Source organism: Engystomops pustulosus, chromosome 6, assembly GCF_040894005.1.
Source record: "Engystomops pustulosus chromosome 6, aEngPut4.maternal, whole genome shotgun sequence".
Taxonomy (NCBI): domain Eukaryota; kingdom Metazoa; phylum Chordata; class Amphibia; order Anura; family Leptodactylidae; genus Engystomops; species Engystomops pustulosus.
Window position 1 is genome coordinate 23,846,197 of NC_092416.1, and position 15,771 is coordinate 23,861,967.

The 15,771-nt window shown below is 43.1% G+C and overlaps 1 protein-coding gene across 1 annotated transcript in view; it reads right to left on the minus strand.

The window, feature by feature from the left end:
• Positions 1-2,656: 2,656 nt before the first annotated feature.
• LOC140065876 (uncharacterized) overlaps positions 2,657-15,771 on the minus strand; it is a 112,340-nt gene continuing 99,225 nt past the window's right edge. The window contains exons 18-19 of the mRNA XM_072113437.1: positions 7,127-7,172; positions 2,657-2,858 (exon numbers count right to left, since the gene is read on the minus strand). Of these exons, the coding sequence (XP_071969538.1) occupies positions 7,156-7,172 (17 nt within the window). The 3' untranslated portion in view covers positions 2,657-2,858; positions 7,127-7,155. The remainder of the gene's footprint in view (positions 2,859-7,126; positions 7,173-15,771) is intronic.

The following is a 15,771-nucleotide window of genomic DNA, read 5'->3' on the forward strand; positions in this document are numbered from 1 at the left end:
GGGGAGTAGCCGAGAGACAGGGGCTTGGATAGGCGAAAGCTCGCCTGGCAGCGGAGCGCCAGCTCCATCCCAAGATCCAACTAACATAGTTTTAACTGCAGCACCTTTAATCTACTACTAGTTCACTGCCTCCATACATCGTCTCCTTATCAAACGAGCTGTGTCAGGCAGAATTTTCAGGTGTTTCACCAGATACATAGTGGAGCTCGGCCCATCTGTCGCCGCCATGCTGGAGACCTGAAGTTGCAATCATAGCAGCGCAATATGGATGCCCTATACTGTCGCTCTTAATCATGGAACCATTTCCGTAAAAACAAGTAAAAATAGAACCACTATGCTATTCCATTATTCCTTGGTGAAATATTCAAACGACTCGGCCTGCTTTGAAAATTATAATTTTTTCAAAGTAAACGCTTATGGCCCCCAGGCCCATTTTGGGTGGGGAGGAGCCGAGAGACAGGGGCTTGGACAGGCGACAGCTCGCCTGTCAGTGGACCGCCAGCTCCATCCCAAGATTAGGCAGCCTCAGTGGCATCCATGCATGCTGCCCCTGCTGTTTCCTGTCCATTTTGCCTCCACGATCCTCCACAGCGTCCACCAATGTCTCATTTGAACTCTCTATACCCCAGACGCTGGAGCGCGAGAGGATATGCAGCACATCATCCCCTTATCAAACGAGCTGTGTCAGGCAGAATTTTCAGGTGTTTCACCAGATACATAGTGGAACTCGGCCCATCTGTCGCCGCCATGCTGGAGACCTGAAGTTGCAATCATAGCAGCGCAATATGAATGCCCCATACTGTCGCTCTTAATCATGGAAGTCGTCTCCATGGCTGCCTCCACATGTCGTCCCCTTATCAAAAGAGCTGTGTCAGGCTCATTTTTCGGGTGTTTCACCAGATACGTTATGGAACTTGGTCACCATGTCGCCATCAACCTTTTGTTCACATAGGAAATCATTTCAACGCTTCTTGCTCACCTCCTTTGGTGAAGCCTGAGTCCATTTAGGGTATGTCGCCATGACACTCTCTAGCCTGCCGCTGCTGCCGCTGCCTCTGCATGCCGTCCCCCATAGTGTCAGGGTCAATTATTGCATGTTTTAGATGCTATCTAGCCTCATTCGGTCACTCTGTCATGGCCATGCTGTTGCCCATAATTTTGGCATAATGGTACGATTAAGCAGCCTCAGAGGCATCCATGCATGCCGACCCTGCTGTTTCCTGTCCATTTCCGTGGTGTTTCCATCCTTTTCTGAGGTTCCCAGGTGTTTGGCCAAGCTTCCCTTTGCAGAGCCTTGGTTCCCTTGAAAAATGCTCGAGTCTCCCATTGACTTCGAGCATCGGGAAAAGTTTGTCTCGAATAACGAGTACCCGAGCATTTTAGTGCTCGCTCATCTCTACTCAGCATCCATTTCCAGCACATTAGCGCTTCTTACCCACGGGGCATGCACCACCATTCCTTTTTTACAGCACCACACATTGCTATATGTAGCCTCTTTTATCTTATTTACTGAAAATTGGTCAACTGTGTATGCTTATTCTCTTTCAGTGTTTAGGAGATGATTTATGACGTGAAATAACCCTCACCTTAACCTGTGGGAACTTTTCCTAGCTATACCTATGTGATATTATCATATTACCATATTAAGACCTCTGGTTAGCCATAACCAATATTGTTCATGTAACTGATAAACTACTATTATATGACTGAATATTCTTTTTAACATGATTGCTAGACATCATTTCATATTTACTAGCACATCAGTAGGATGTGTCCATATGTAGTTTCCTCTTATGCCAATATTTAGGACCTTATACACTCCACAGCTGTACCATATATATCTACCATGTGTCCGCATGTAATATCAGCACTTATCTTCTTATATGATTGGTCTTTGTAGAATATGTAATATAAAGGCAGTTCCTGGGTTCCGCGCAGGATAGGTTCATCAGGTTTATTCTTAACTTGAATTGGTATGTAAGTTGGAACTGTATACTTTATCATTTTAACCCCAGTCAATTTTTTGACAATTGGATTTTAAAATGTTGGGTTTTCATAAGAACCAGAATTAACAATAAAACTTAGTTGCAGACGCCTTTGATAACTGTTACAGCTGTTAATTGTAGATTAGTGCTAAAGTACAGTAATGACCAACATTCAGATGTTTGTTTGTAACTAGGTTGTCTGTACATCGGGTGTTCTTCAGTAGGGGACCACCTGTATTGTATATTTGTATATATTTCCACTTATTGTGCATATACACTGTCATTTGCAGTGTCTAAAGAAGGTCTATTGTATGACTGAAACATTGCTACTTAAAGTTTGCTGTGAATTTTTTTTATATCATTTCAGTTTATCAGCGTAACTTGAATATATTATTTCCAGAGCAATTGAAGTTGTAATTTTGAAGTGTGTAAATATGTCTATATTATATTCTGCTTATTATATGCTTTCATTCTAGTAACACATCGTAGTAGTCAAAGTATTTTCTTTCTTTTTACTTTAATATTGTTAACTGTCAGTCACTGTATCACATTATACTTTATATAATGTATTAGAATTATTGTGAACGTTAACCCAAAGAAGTAAAACCACATTTAATTGTTGGTTGCATCATTTTTATTGAGTTTACTGAATCAGAATACAGGTCGTCAGAAAATTAAAGCTCATTGATTTCAAAATTTAACAAATTAACAACTAGAAAAATTAGATTAATTTGTGTATTAATTGATACATCTATATATATTTGTCTCCCTCTCCCAAAATTCTTGTTTGTGCCTTTGATTTCAGATGATAACAATTTCCCGACCTTCATTGTTTAGTTGTTTGGATCAGTTTATCATTTTGGATCGCAAAATCTGGGAAACAAAGGCAATGAGAGCTCAGAGATTTCATCTGCAACCACAAGTAATTTGCATCATTATCATATTTTTTCTATATAAGATAGTCTGTTGCCGGTGAGCACCTGCTCTCCTTTATATGTGGAGATTATGGGGCACATTTACTTACCCGTCCCGTTGACACCACCGATGCGTAATGTCAGATTCGGGTCTGCCGCGATTTACTAAGATCGTGCATCCAATTTCCTACATGTGTCGCTTCCCCACTGAGGAGTTCACCATCTTCTTCCTAGTATATGTGAGTGCTCATCTTGCGACACAATTTTGAAAGTTAAATTCCACGGTTTGTCCGAATCAGTCAGGTTGTCCGACGGCCACGCCCCCGATTTGTGTTGCATGAAAGCCAGCGCCAATGTGCCACAATCTGATCGTGTGCGCCATAAACCCTGAGGCAATTGAGGGCAAATTTGCGAAACACAACGGAAATGCGTCCAACGGACCCTTAGTAAATGCACCACTCACTATCCGAAATTTTCAACACACACGCAGGCAACCTTGGCACACTGAACAAACTTGTTTCCTTCGGCAGTGCTCCAGGATTGCTGAACGTCTGTGGAGAAAATCGCGCACATCTGCAGACTTTCTACACTTGAAATTTATGCTAAAAACTTCTAACTCTGCCCTTCACCTCGCTAAACAGGTCTATTTTACTAATCTCATATCCTCTCTCTCTAACAACCACAAAAGGCTCTTTGATACCCTTCACTCCTTACTATCACCAAAAGTGCAGCCACCGGTCACAGACCTTGGGACTGAAGATCTGGCCACCTACTTTAAGGATAAAATTGATTGTATCCGTCAGGAAATAATTGCTCAATCCACTCACCCCTCCGATCCCCTTCCCTCCCATACCTTATCTTGTTCACTCTCTTCCTTTGAGCCAGTCACAGAGGAAGAAGTGTCTAGGCTCCTTTCCTCTGCTCACCCCACTACCTGCATCAGTGACCCCATCCCCTCACATCTGGTACAGTCTCCCAGCAGTCACTTCTCACCTCACCTCTCACCTAAAATTTTAAATCTCTCTCTTCTGGTGTCGTCCCCTCTTCTTTCAAGCATGCTATTGTTACCCCTTTACTAAAGAAACCTTCACTGGACCCATCCAATGCTACTAACTACAGACCAGTTTCTAACCTCCCTTTCATCTCCAAACTCCTGGAACGCTTGGTCTTTTCTTGACTGACTCGCTATCTCTCAGCTAACTCCCTCCTTGATCCCCTACAATTTGGTTTCCGCTCTATGTATTCCACTGAAACTGCTCTTTCTAAAGTCTCCAATGATCTCCTCACTGCAAAATCCAAAGGTGATTATTCTCTCCTCATTCTCCTGGATCTATCGGCAGCGTTCGATACTGTGGACCACCAGCTCCTCCTTAGGATGCTTCACTCCATTGGCCTAAAGGACACCGCACTCTCTTGGTTTTATTCCTATCTCTCTGACCGCACTTTCAGTGTCTCCTTCTCTGGATCTTTCTCCTCTCATCTTCCTCTCAGTGTCGGGTTCCTCAGGGCTCAGTCCCAGGTCCTCTTCTCTTCTCTCTCTATACTGCCCCCATTGGACAAACCATCAGCATATTTGGTTTCCAGTATCATCTTTATGCTGATGACACCCAGCTATATACTTCTGCATGTAACATCACCCCTGCCTTAATCCAGAACACTAGTGACTGTCTCTCTGCTGTCTCTAACATCATGTCCTCTCTCTTCTTGTCTCTCTGCTGTCTTTAACATCATGTCCTCTCTCTTCTTGTCTCTCTGCTGTCTTTAACATCATGTCCTCTCTCTTCTTGAAACTTAATCTTTCTAAGACTGAACTTCTTGCCTTTCCACCATCTACTAACCAACCCAACCCTGACCTCTCCATCTCGGTCTGTGGGATCACTATAGCACCAAAGCAGCAGGCCCGCTGTCTTGGGGTTGTGCTGGACTCTGACCTCTCTTTATCACCATATATTCAATTTCTTGCTCAACATACCGAGTGCATCTCAGAAACATCTCCAGAATCTGACTGTTCCTGATATTCGAAACTTCTAAAATGCTAATTGTTGCACTTATTCACTCTCGACTAGACTACTGTAACTCCCTACTAATCGGCCTTCCACTCGCTAAACTCTCTCCTCTTCAATCTATTCTTAATGCAGCAGCCAGGCTCGTCTTTCAGGCCAAACGTTACACGGATGCCTCCAGTTTGTGCCAATCACTGCACTGACTGCCTGTCTCCTTCCGTATTCACTTTAAAATAGTAACCCTCGTCCACAAAGCTCTGAATAATGCTGCACCTCCCTATCTCTCTTCTACCATCTCAGTCTATTGCCCTTCCTGTGCTCTTCGATCTGCCAGTGACATTAGATTAATCTATACCTTAATTCAAACTTCTCATGCACGTCTCCAGGACTTCTCCCGAGTTGCTCCAATTCTCTGGAATGCCCTTCCCCGGACTCTCAGACTAATACCCACCCTCCAAAGCTTTAAACGTGCTCTTAAAACCCATCTCTTTAGGCAGACTATCACACTCGCTAACTGCTTGAAATGTCAACTCTCCCTTTACTAATCCATCCTATGTCCTATCTCCCATCTGTTATCCTGCAAATAGCTGATATATACCAAGCTCCAGGCTTCTCTGCAGTCTTTTTCACCTTGCACCTTGTAAATAAGATGGCGGCTGAGGGCTAGTCCAAGCAGCAACATCGTTATTTAGTAAATTATTTATTAAATTATTTTATATTGTTCCCTTATAAAGAATGGCTGGACCATTATACAACCTCTTGTGTCACCCCCTCATCCTCATAGACTGTAATCTCTTGTGCCACCCTCTCATCCTCATAGACTGTAAGCTCTTGTGCCACCCCTCATCCTCATAGACTGTAAGCTCTTGTGCCACCCCCTCATCCTCATAGACTGTAAGCTCTTGTGTCACCCCTCATCCTCATAGACTGTAATCTCTTGTGTCACCCCTCATCCTCATAGAATGTAAGCTCTTGTGTCACTCCTCATCCTCAAAGACTGTAAGCTCTTGTGTCATCCCCTCATCCTCATAGACTGTAAGCTCTTGTGTCACCTCCTCATCCTTATAGACTGTAAGCTCTTGTGTCACCCCCTCATCCTCATAGACTGTAAGCTCTTGTGTCATCCCCCATCCTCATAGACTGTAAGCTCTTGTGTCACCCCCTCATCATCATAGACTGTAAGCTCTTGTGTCACCCCTCATCCTCATAGACTGTAAGCTCTTATGTCGCCCCCTCATCCTCATAGACTGTAAGCTCTTGTGTCACCCCCTCATCCTCATAGACTGTAAGCTCTTGTGTCACCCCCTCATCCTCATAGACTGTAAGGTCTTGTGTCACCCCCTCATCCTCATAGACTGTAAGCTCTTGTGTCACCCCCTAATCCTCATAGACTGTAAGCTCTTGTGTCACCCCCTCATCCTCATAGACTGTAAGCTCTTGTGTCACCCCCTCATCCTCATAGACTGTAAGCTCTTGTGTCACCCCCTCATCCTCATAGACTGTAAGCTCTTGTGTCACCCCCTCATCCTCATAGACTGTAAACTCCTGTGTCACCCCCTCATCCTCATAGTCTGTAAGCTCTTGTGTCACCCCCTCATCCTCATAGTCTGTAAGCTCTTGTGAGCAGGGCCCTCACTCCTATTGTTCCATATGACTGTTTGCTCTTTGTAAAGTAGTATATCTGTATATGTCCCCTATGATTTGTAAAGCGCTACGGAATTTGATGGCGCTATATAAATAAAGATTATTATTATTATGTGTTCTCTGAAGGCACTCTGCAATTCTGCAATCCCAAGCATCCCAGGTTTATTTTAGGCACTTTCCTTAATACCATTCTTACAAAGTTTGTTTGCATAGCCATTTGCTGACCCCACTTTGTGGAGGTAATTCATTAAGACTAGTGTTTTGAATGCCAATCTTAGCATTCCTGCTCACCCAAATCTACTATGTAGCCAGAAGATAAATCTGGAAGACGTCTCTGACAGGACCTGTCTAGACTAAGAAATATGACGTGACAGGACTTTTGGGCTCCCTGGCTGCCTCTGTCCCAACCAAAATACACAGGTCAGGTCAAGAGGACTTTTTGCCCAGACGTATAGGAGCATGCGCTTATAAGTTTTTACCTTTTTGTGTGCTGTTTAATATATTTTTTTGTAGATAGATATTAGGATGTGAGAGTGATCCATATATATGAGATAAGAAATAGATAAAGTATTATACTCACATTCCATAATCTGTTAATGCTGTGAAATCTTAATCCTCCAGATCATCTACAATACAAGTAAAGATTGATTAGCTAGTGTTGTATAACAAGTATTCCTTTACTTTTTTTTTCTAAAAAAATTATTATTTACAAGGTTTCACTGCAAATAATATGGCAGTTATAAAAAATGTCTAAAAGTGAGATACAAAGAGTGCACCATGTATTTAATGTTGGATATTATATACGGTATATATTCTGCTTAATTAACAAAGTGAAGCATACATTGTTAAAAATATTGATTTCCACCTCTGCACATGTTATTGTGTCACCTTTACAACCTATTTTTCAAAATATTTTGAAAAACAAATGAAAACTATTGTTAAAAAAAAATTCTAGTCTTACTTTGCACCTTCTATTAGTTGGCTTAACTTACACAAAAAATATATATGATTCAATTATTGTGTATGTACAATCTATTGTATGCAATTCTATATATACACAGAATACACAGTCCATATGAGATCCATGTGCGGTTTTCATGCATCCCATATACAAGAACAGTCTACACAGCTGCTGTGCTATCTCCCTTATTCTGTGCCCTCCAGTCCAGATGCCATTACACACAGGTGGCAGAGCTAGGGAGAGGTTGCTGCTCATCACAGGGTCAGTTAGATAGGCAGGGCCTTCAAAAACCAGCAATTACACTTTTTAGTGCAATAATGTACAGAGAGGAGGCTGCTGTTATTAGGACAGGTGACAAAATAAAATAATTTCCCTTGTTATGGCATTCTGAAGAACTGCACTGAGCTATTGATAGACAACTAGAGATATTCTTACTGATTATAGATGATTTTTCAACAGTATTTGAGAAAAAAACCCAAATAGGAATATTAGCATTTACTGCATCGTAAAGCAAGATTTGAAAGCCCTGTCTCTGTATAGTTTTCAGCTCTAGAAAAATCATAATGTAAGTGAAAAAATGCCAGTAATACTGTCAGCACCTGTCCAGCAAACGCGCAACCGTAACCAGGCTTGGCGCTAGCTGTCAGACTAGGTAAGTGGTGGCGAACTCACCCTGTGACGTCCCTGCAGGTAAGGCCCTGCCTAAAGCAGATAAACCACCCTGATAAGGACAAACCCACTATCAGGAATCTAACTGGACACAGGACTGAGACAGGAAGGTGAAGTCACACTAGGAGATAATTTATACTAAGGGACAAACAACATTATATACAGGCCTTCAGGTGGGAAATACACAGGTCAGGTCAAGATACAGGCATACAAGCGGAGACAAACAAACCGGGTCAAAACCAAGATTGCTGCAAAGGTACAGAATCGGATACAAAACACAGAATACCAAACAAGATAGCAAGAGCACTAGATACGCAGGAAAGACTTGAAATAACCAACCAGCCAGGGAAACTGTCCATCAGGATAGTAACCCTTGCTGGGCAGGGCTGAAATGCAAGGAGCAGGGTGTGGCTCAGATAATCCAGACACAAACACTAAGCCACAGTTCACACACAAATATACGCCATCTATTCTGCCAACTGCGGATAGAGTGACATTTAGGCACGGATGTTACAAATAACTTGATCATATAGTTGCTCCTGTCAGTAAATAGTGTCCATTTACTCTGAGGACAAGAATAAATGTCTTGGTTGCTGTATCAAAAGGTTTTAAGGTATGGGCAAAGCTTTTCACGCTGCATTTTGTTTTCCCAAGCCCGGAACAACAGCTGAGCTACAGCGATGAGTTTAGGGCTAGAGTTTTCAGTAAATCAATGGCTCTGCTTGCATGTTTCTCCATTATTAGTAATCACTGGAGTCCTGGGTTCAAGTCCCACCCAGTCAACATCTGCAAAGAGTTTGTATGTTCTCTCTGTGTTTGCCTGGGTTTCCTCCCACACTCCATAACATACTGGTAGGTTGTTTAGATTGTGAGCCCCATGGGGACATGGGACCAATTTGTCATGCTTTATGTAATCTGTAGGTGCTATATAAATAAAGAATTATTATTATTATGATTATTATTAATTTTTTTTACAATTTTTTCCCCAAAAATTTTCAATTGATCCAGCAAGTAACTTTAGGGGTTGGGAGGGAATTTTTTTTTCCACTTTGTGTCCACAGGACAAAGAAGCAGGAGAAGAGAAAACAGGGTAGGAGTGGGAGGTAGTGGCAAGGAGTGACATCCTGCACCGCATGGATTATTTTGTCAAGACCAACCAGCACATTAGCCCAGGGTGGTTAATGAGATGTAATGTTGCTGCCGATAATTGTCTGTCCACACATTAGCTGTGATTTGCAACTTCCGACTAATGGCAATGCATAGTGTCCACAATATTTTTTCCACAATCTTTTGGTGCAGGGAATTGATGGCCTGCCCAGAAAAGTAGCGGCGGCTGGGAATTACGTGTTGCGGGACAGTTACTTCTAAAACATTTTTAAGCTGTCCAGAATGTTAGTTTTATCAAAGGCAACACATTTGCAACTGTTCCAGTCAGGACCAGGGCTTGTGGGTGAGATGGCTCAAATTTCCACTTTCTCTCCATTGTTTGGGGGGACAGAAAGCTAAACCCTTTCCTGAGATGTTGTGGACAGGCTTGGTGGTGGAGGTATCACATCCTCCCTTTATGGCGAGACAGGTGACCTTGTCAATTGGGAGGCAGTGGTAGAGTCTTAGTCAACCAAATCAACAGAAGGAGGTGTTTCCATATTTTTGTCTTGGTATGTCATCCACTGCAGCTCATTTTTATTAACCAGGGACTGGTCATACATGAAGTCCTCAGCTTGTTGCTTGCTTCAAGGACTGGTGGCACAGCATGCAAATTACACATTTGACTCTCTTTTACAGTCTCCAAATTGCAGAAATGATTTATTTATAAATTAAATGTGTTTCATTTTCAAAGTCCTGATGGTGACTGATCAGAGCAAAGAGGCTGCACTGTGGGACAATGAATGTTTTTCAAACTCTGCACTTTTCTAATGTACAAAAGAGACATGAATTGAAATAATGGGGCACATTTATTTACCCGGTCTAGTCGCGATCCCGCGGCGTGTTGTCAGACGAGGATTCGGGTCTGCCAGGATTCACTAAGGTTGTGCGCCAGATATCTAGCAGGTGTCGCTGCTGCGCCGAGGTCCGCCGGAGTTCACCTGCTTCTTCCTGGTGCATGTCAGTGCTTGATCTTGCGACACAATTCTTTTTTAAAATTCCCCGTTTTGTCTGAATCCGTCGGGTTGTCGGACGGCCATGCCCCCCCATTTCTGTCGCGGCGCCGATGCGCCACAATCCGATCACGTGTGCTAATACCCGGGCCAATTAAGTGCAAAACGGCGCAAATCAGAAATATTCGGGAAAAAAAAACAACAGAATCGCGACCGCAGGACCCTTAGTAAATGTGCCCCAATGTGGTTTTCCTGTAGTGTACATTTAATAGAAAAATAATCTATATCTATTCATTGCCTGGCTCTATATATTGTCACTGTCCTCTATGTATTCAAACTGCTTAGGAAGAAAGAGTCATCACTAAGGGCGTAAAAATCTTGGCCAGTGTGAGGGGGTCCGCATCTGAGTGAGGTCAGTGCATGCCACCTTCAACCCTTAAAGAGAACCTGTCAGGCAAATTAACCACAAAAAATGTATATATTTTCATAAATTGCTATTAGAAAGCATTTTCCCTATCCGTTCCTTGTCCCCTACATACCTGAGCAATCAGGTACTAAAGTTGTATGCAAATGACCTGAGAGATGTCCAACAATCGTTATCATATTCAGCTGTCCAGCTTATTCATGAGTGGGAGGAAGAGCCACACACCCCAGTGCTTGACTGACAGCCTGTATAATGATGTGAGGTATAATGGTGTAATGGCTCCTCCATGTACTTCCTGGTGCTGGCGCCCCCTGCAGCCTGTGTGTATGAGATACTCCTATACACATGACTGACAGCCTGTATAATGATGTGAGGTATAATAATGTAATGGCTCCTCCATGTGCTTCCTGATGCTGGCGCCCCCTGCAGCCTGTGTGTGTATGAGATACTCCTATACACATAACTGACAGCCTGTATAATGGTGTGAGGTATAATTGTGTAATGGCTCCTCCATGTGTTTCCTGGTGCTGGCGGCCCTAGCAGCCTGTATGTGTATGACAGATACAACAGCTCCAGGCAGCCATGTTGTAACAGAACATGTCAGGTACTTGTGTAGCTGATGTCTGTGTCTCTCACATGTGTATAGCAGAACATGTGAGGCACTTGTACAGCTAATGTCAGCACCCGTCCAGCAAACGCGCAACCACAACCAGACTTGAACGCACCCTGTGACGTCCCTGCGGTGAACTCACCCAGTGACGTCCCTGTGGGCTAAGGCCCTGCATAAAGCAGATAAACCGCCCTGATAAGGGCGAACCCACTATCAGGAACCTAACTGACGGTCCCTGAGTGACCCTACAAGATGACAGGGGACATTTACTTTGTCTGGCAGCTGCTGGATGGTGGAGCGGACAGGTAACAGAAATACAGGTATAGACCAGTGTTCACACTGGCGCACAGAAACCAACACAAGACTGAACAGGTAACCGGAATGCAGGAATAGACCAGTGTTCACACTGGAGCACAGAATACAAACAGGATTGAGACAGGGACAAAACAATAGATATATACAGGTCTACAGGCAGATAATCACAGGTCAGATACAGATACAGGTACAGGCAGGATATACACAGGTCAGGTCAAGATCAAACGGGTTATATACAGGTCAGGTCAAGATCAAGCAGATATACAAAGGTCTGGTACAGATACAGATACAGCCAGACAAACGTAGACAGGTAAAACTGAACTAGATACTCAGGGAAGACAATACTCAAATTAACCAGCAAGCCTGAAGGATACAGGTACAGGCGGGATATACACAGGTCAGATCAAGATCAAGCAAGTATACACAGGTAAGACTCAAAATAACCAGCAAGGTAAGATGGGAACGGGCAGGTATATAAAGCCGATCCCGGACACGCCTCCAGCACAACACTGGCTAGTAACCCTTGCTGGGCAGGACAGAAATGCAAGGAGCAGGGTGTGGCTCAGTTAATCTAAACACAATAATTAAGCCACAGTTCACACACAAATAAACGCCTCTATTCCGCCAACTGTGGATAGAGCGACGTTCAGGCACGGACGTTACAGCTAATGTCTGTGTTTCACCCAAGTGAATAGCAGAACAAGTCAGGGACTTGTGTAGCTGATGTCTGTGTCTCCAAGTGAATAGCAGAACAAGTCAGGGACTTATGTAGCTAATGTCTGTATCTCTCATATGTGTATAGCAGAATATGTCAGGTACTTGTGTAGCTGATGTCTGTGTCTCTCACATGTGTATACCAGAACATGTCAGGTACTTGTGTAGCTGATGTCTGTGTCTCACACATGTGCATAGCAGAGCATGTCAGGTAATTGTGTAGCTGATGTCTGTGTCTCACACATGTGTATAGCAGAACATGTCAGGTACTTGTGTAGCTGATTTCTGTGTCTCACACATGTGTATAGAAGAACATGTCAGGTACTTGTGTAGCTGACTTCTGTGTCTCATACTTGTGTATAGCAGAATATGTCAGGTACTTGTGTAGCTGATGTCTGTGTCTCTCACAAGTGAATAGCAGAACAAGTCAGGGACTTATGTAGCTAATGTCTGTATCTCTCATATGTGTATAGCAGAATATGTTAGGTACTTGTGTAGCTGATGTCTGTGTCTCTCACATGTGTATAGCAGAACATGTCAGGTACTTGTGTAGCTGATGTCTGTGTCTCACACATGTGCATAGCAGAGCATGTCAGGTACTTGTGTAGCTGACTTCTGTGTCTCACACATGTGTATAGCAGAATATGTCAGGTACTTGTATAGCTGATGTCTGTGTCTCTCACATGTGTATAGCAGAACATGTCAGGTACTTGTGTAGCTGATGTCTGTGTCTCACACATGTGCATAGCAGAGCATGTCAGGTACTTGTGTAGCTGATGTCTGTGTCTCACACATGTGTATAGCAGAACATGTCAGGTACTTGTGTAGCTGATGTCTCTGTCTCACACATGTGTATAGCAGAACATGTCAGGTACTTGTGTAGCTGATTTCTGTGTCTCATACTTGTGTATAGCAGACTATGTCAGGCACTTGTGTAGATGGTGTCTGTGTCTCACACATGTGTATAGCAGAACATGTCAGGTACTTGTGTAGCTGATGTCTGGGTCTCACACATGTGTATAGCAGAATATGTCAGGTACTTGTGTAGCTGATATCTGTGTCCCTCACAAGTGAATAGCAGAACAAGTCAGGGACTTGTGTAGCTGATGTCTGTATCTCTCATATGTGTATAGAAGAATATGTCAGGTACTTGTGTAGATGATGTCTGTGTCTCTCACATGTGTATAACAGAATATGTCAGATACTTGTGTAGCTGATGTCTGTATCTCTCACGTGTGTATAGCAGAGCATGTCAGGTACTTGTGTAGCTGATGTCTGTGTCTCACGCGTGTGTATTGAAGAACATGTCAGTTACTTGTGTAGCTGATGTCTGTCTCACACATTTGAATAGCAGAACATGTCAGGTACTTGTGTAGCTGATGTCTGTGTCTCACACATGTGTATAGCAGAACATGTCAGGTACTTGTGTAGCTGATGTCTGTATATATCGCATGTGTATAGCAGAACATGTCAGGTACTTGTGTAGCTGATGTCTGTATATATCGCATGTGTATAGCAGAACATGTCAGGTACTTGTGTAGCTGATGTCTATGTCTCACACATGTGTATAGCAGAATATGTCAGGAACTTGTGTAACTGATGTCTGTGTCTCTCACATGTCTATAGAAGAACATGTCAGGTAATTGTGTAGCTGATGTCTGTGTCAAACACATGTGTATAGCAGAACATGTCAGGTACTTGTGTAGTTGATGTCTGGGTCTCACACATGTGTATAGCAGAACATGTCAGGTACTTGTGTAGCTGATGTCTGTGTCTCACACATGTGTATAGCAGAACATGTCAGGTACTTGTGTAGCTGATGTCTGTATATATCGCATGTGTATAGCAGAACATGTCAGGTACTTGTGTAGCTGATGTCTGTATATATCGCATGTGTATAGCAGAACATGTCAGGTACTTGTGTAGCTGATGTCTATGTCTCACACATGTGTATAGCAGAATATGTCAGGAACTTGTGTAACTGATGTCTGTGTCTCTCACATGTCTATAGAAGAACATGTCAGGTAATTGTGTAGCTGATGTCTGTGTCAAACACATGTGTATAGCAGAACATGTCAGGTACTTGTGTAGTTGATGTCTGGGTCTCACACATGTGTATAGCAGAACATGTCAGGTACTTGTGTAGCTGATGTCTGTGTTTCTAACATGTGTATAGCAGAACATGTCAGGTACTTGTATAGCTGATGTCTGTGTCTCACACATGTGTAAACAGAACATGTCAGGAACCTGTGTAGCTGATATCTGTGTCTCTCTCATGTGTATAGCAGAATATGTCAGGTACTTGTGTAGCTGATGTCTGTGTCTCTCTCTGATGTGTGTAGCAGAACATTTCTGGTATTTGTGTAGCTGATGTCTTACCCCTTAAAAATATTGATACAGTATACAGTTCCATATAAACAGACGTATGTCATCTATGTACAATCTATGGTCCATATACAATTTAGTGTATATAATTAGATATACAGGCAGTCTGCGGGTTATGTACAGCAGTGATTTTCAACCTTTTTTGAGCCGCGGCACACTTTTTATACTTAGAAAATCCTGGGGCACACCACCAACCAAAATAGCACAAAATTACACTAAAACAGTCATAAAAGGTCTCCCTTTACTAATAAAAAACCCCCTAGCGGCCTCCCTTTACTAATAAAAACCTCTAGCGGCCTCCCTTTACTAATTAAAAGACCCGAGCGGCCTCCCTTTACTAATTAAAAGACCCTAGCGGCCTCCCTTTACTAATTAAAAGACCCTAGCGGCCTCCCTTTACTAATTAAGAGCCCCTAGCAGCCTCCCTTTACTAATTAAGAGCCCCTAGCGGCCTCCCTTTACTAATTAAGAGCCCCTAGCGGCCTCCCTTTACTAATTAAGAGCCCCTAGCGGCCTCCCTTTACTAATTAAGAGACCCTAGCGACCTCCCTTTACTAATAAAAAGTCCCTAGCTGCCTCACTTTACTAATAAAATGCCCCTAGCGGCCTCCCTTTACTAATAAAAAGTCCCTAGTGACCTCCCTTTACTAATAAAAAGTCCCTAGCTGCCTTACTTTACTAATAAAATGCCCCTAGCTGCCTCCCTTTACTAATAAAAAGGCCCTAGCGGCCTCCCTTTACTAATAAAATGCCCCTAGCGGCCTCCCTTTACTAATAAAAAGCCCCTAGCAGCCTCCCTTTACTAATAAAAAGGCCCTAGCGGCCTCCCTTTACTAATAAAAAGGCCCTAGCTACCTCCCTCTACTAATAAAAAGGCCCTAGCTGCCTCCCTTTACTAATAAAAACCTCTAGCGGCCTCCCTTTACTAATAAAAAGGCCCTAGCGGCCTCCCTTTACTAATAAAAAGGCCCTAGCGGCCTCCCTTAACTAATAAAAAGGCCCTAGCGGCCTCCCTTTACTAATAAAAAGGCCCTAGCGGCCTCCCTTT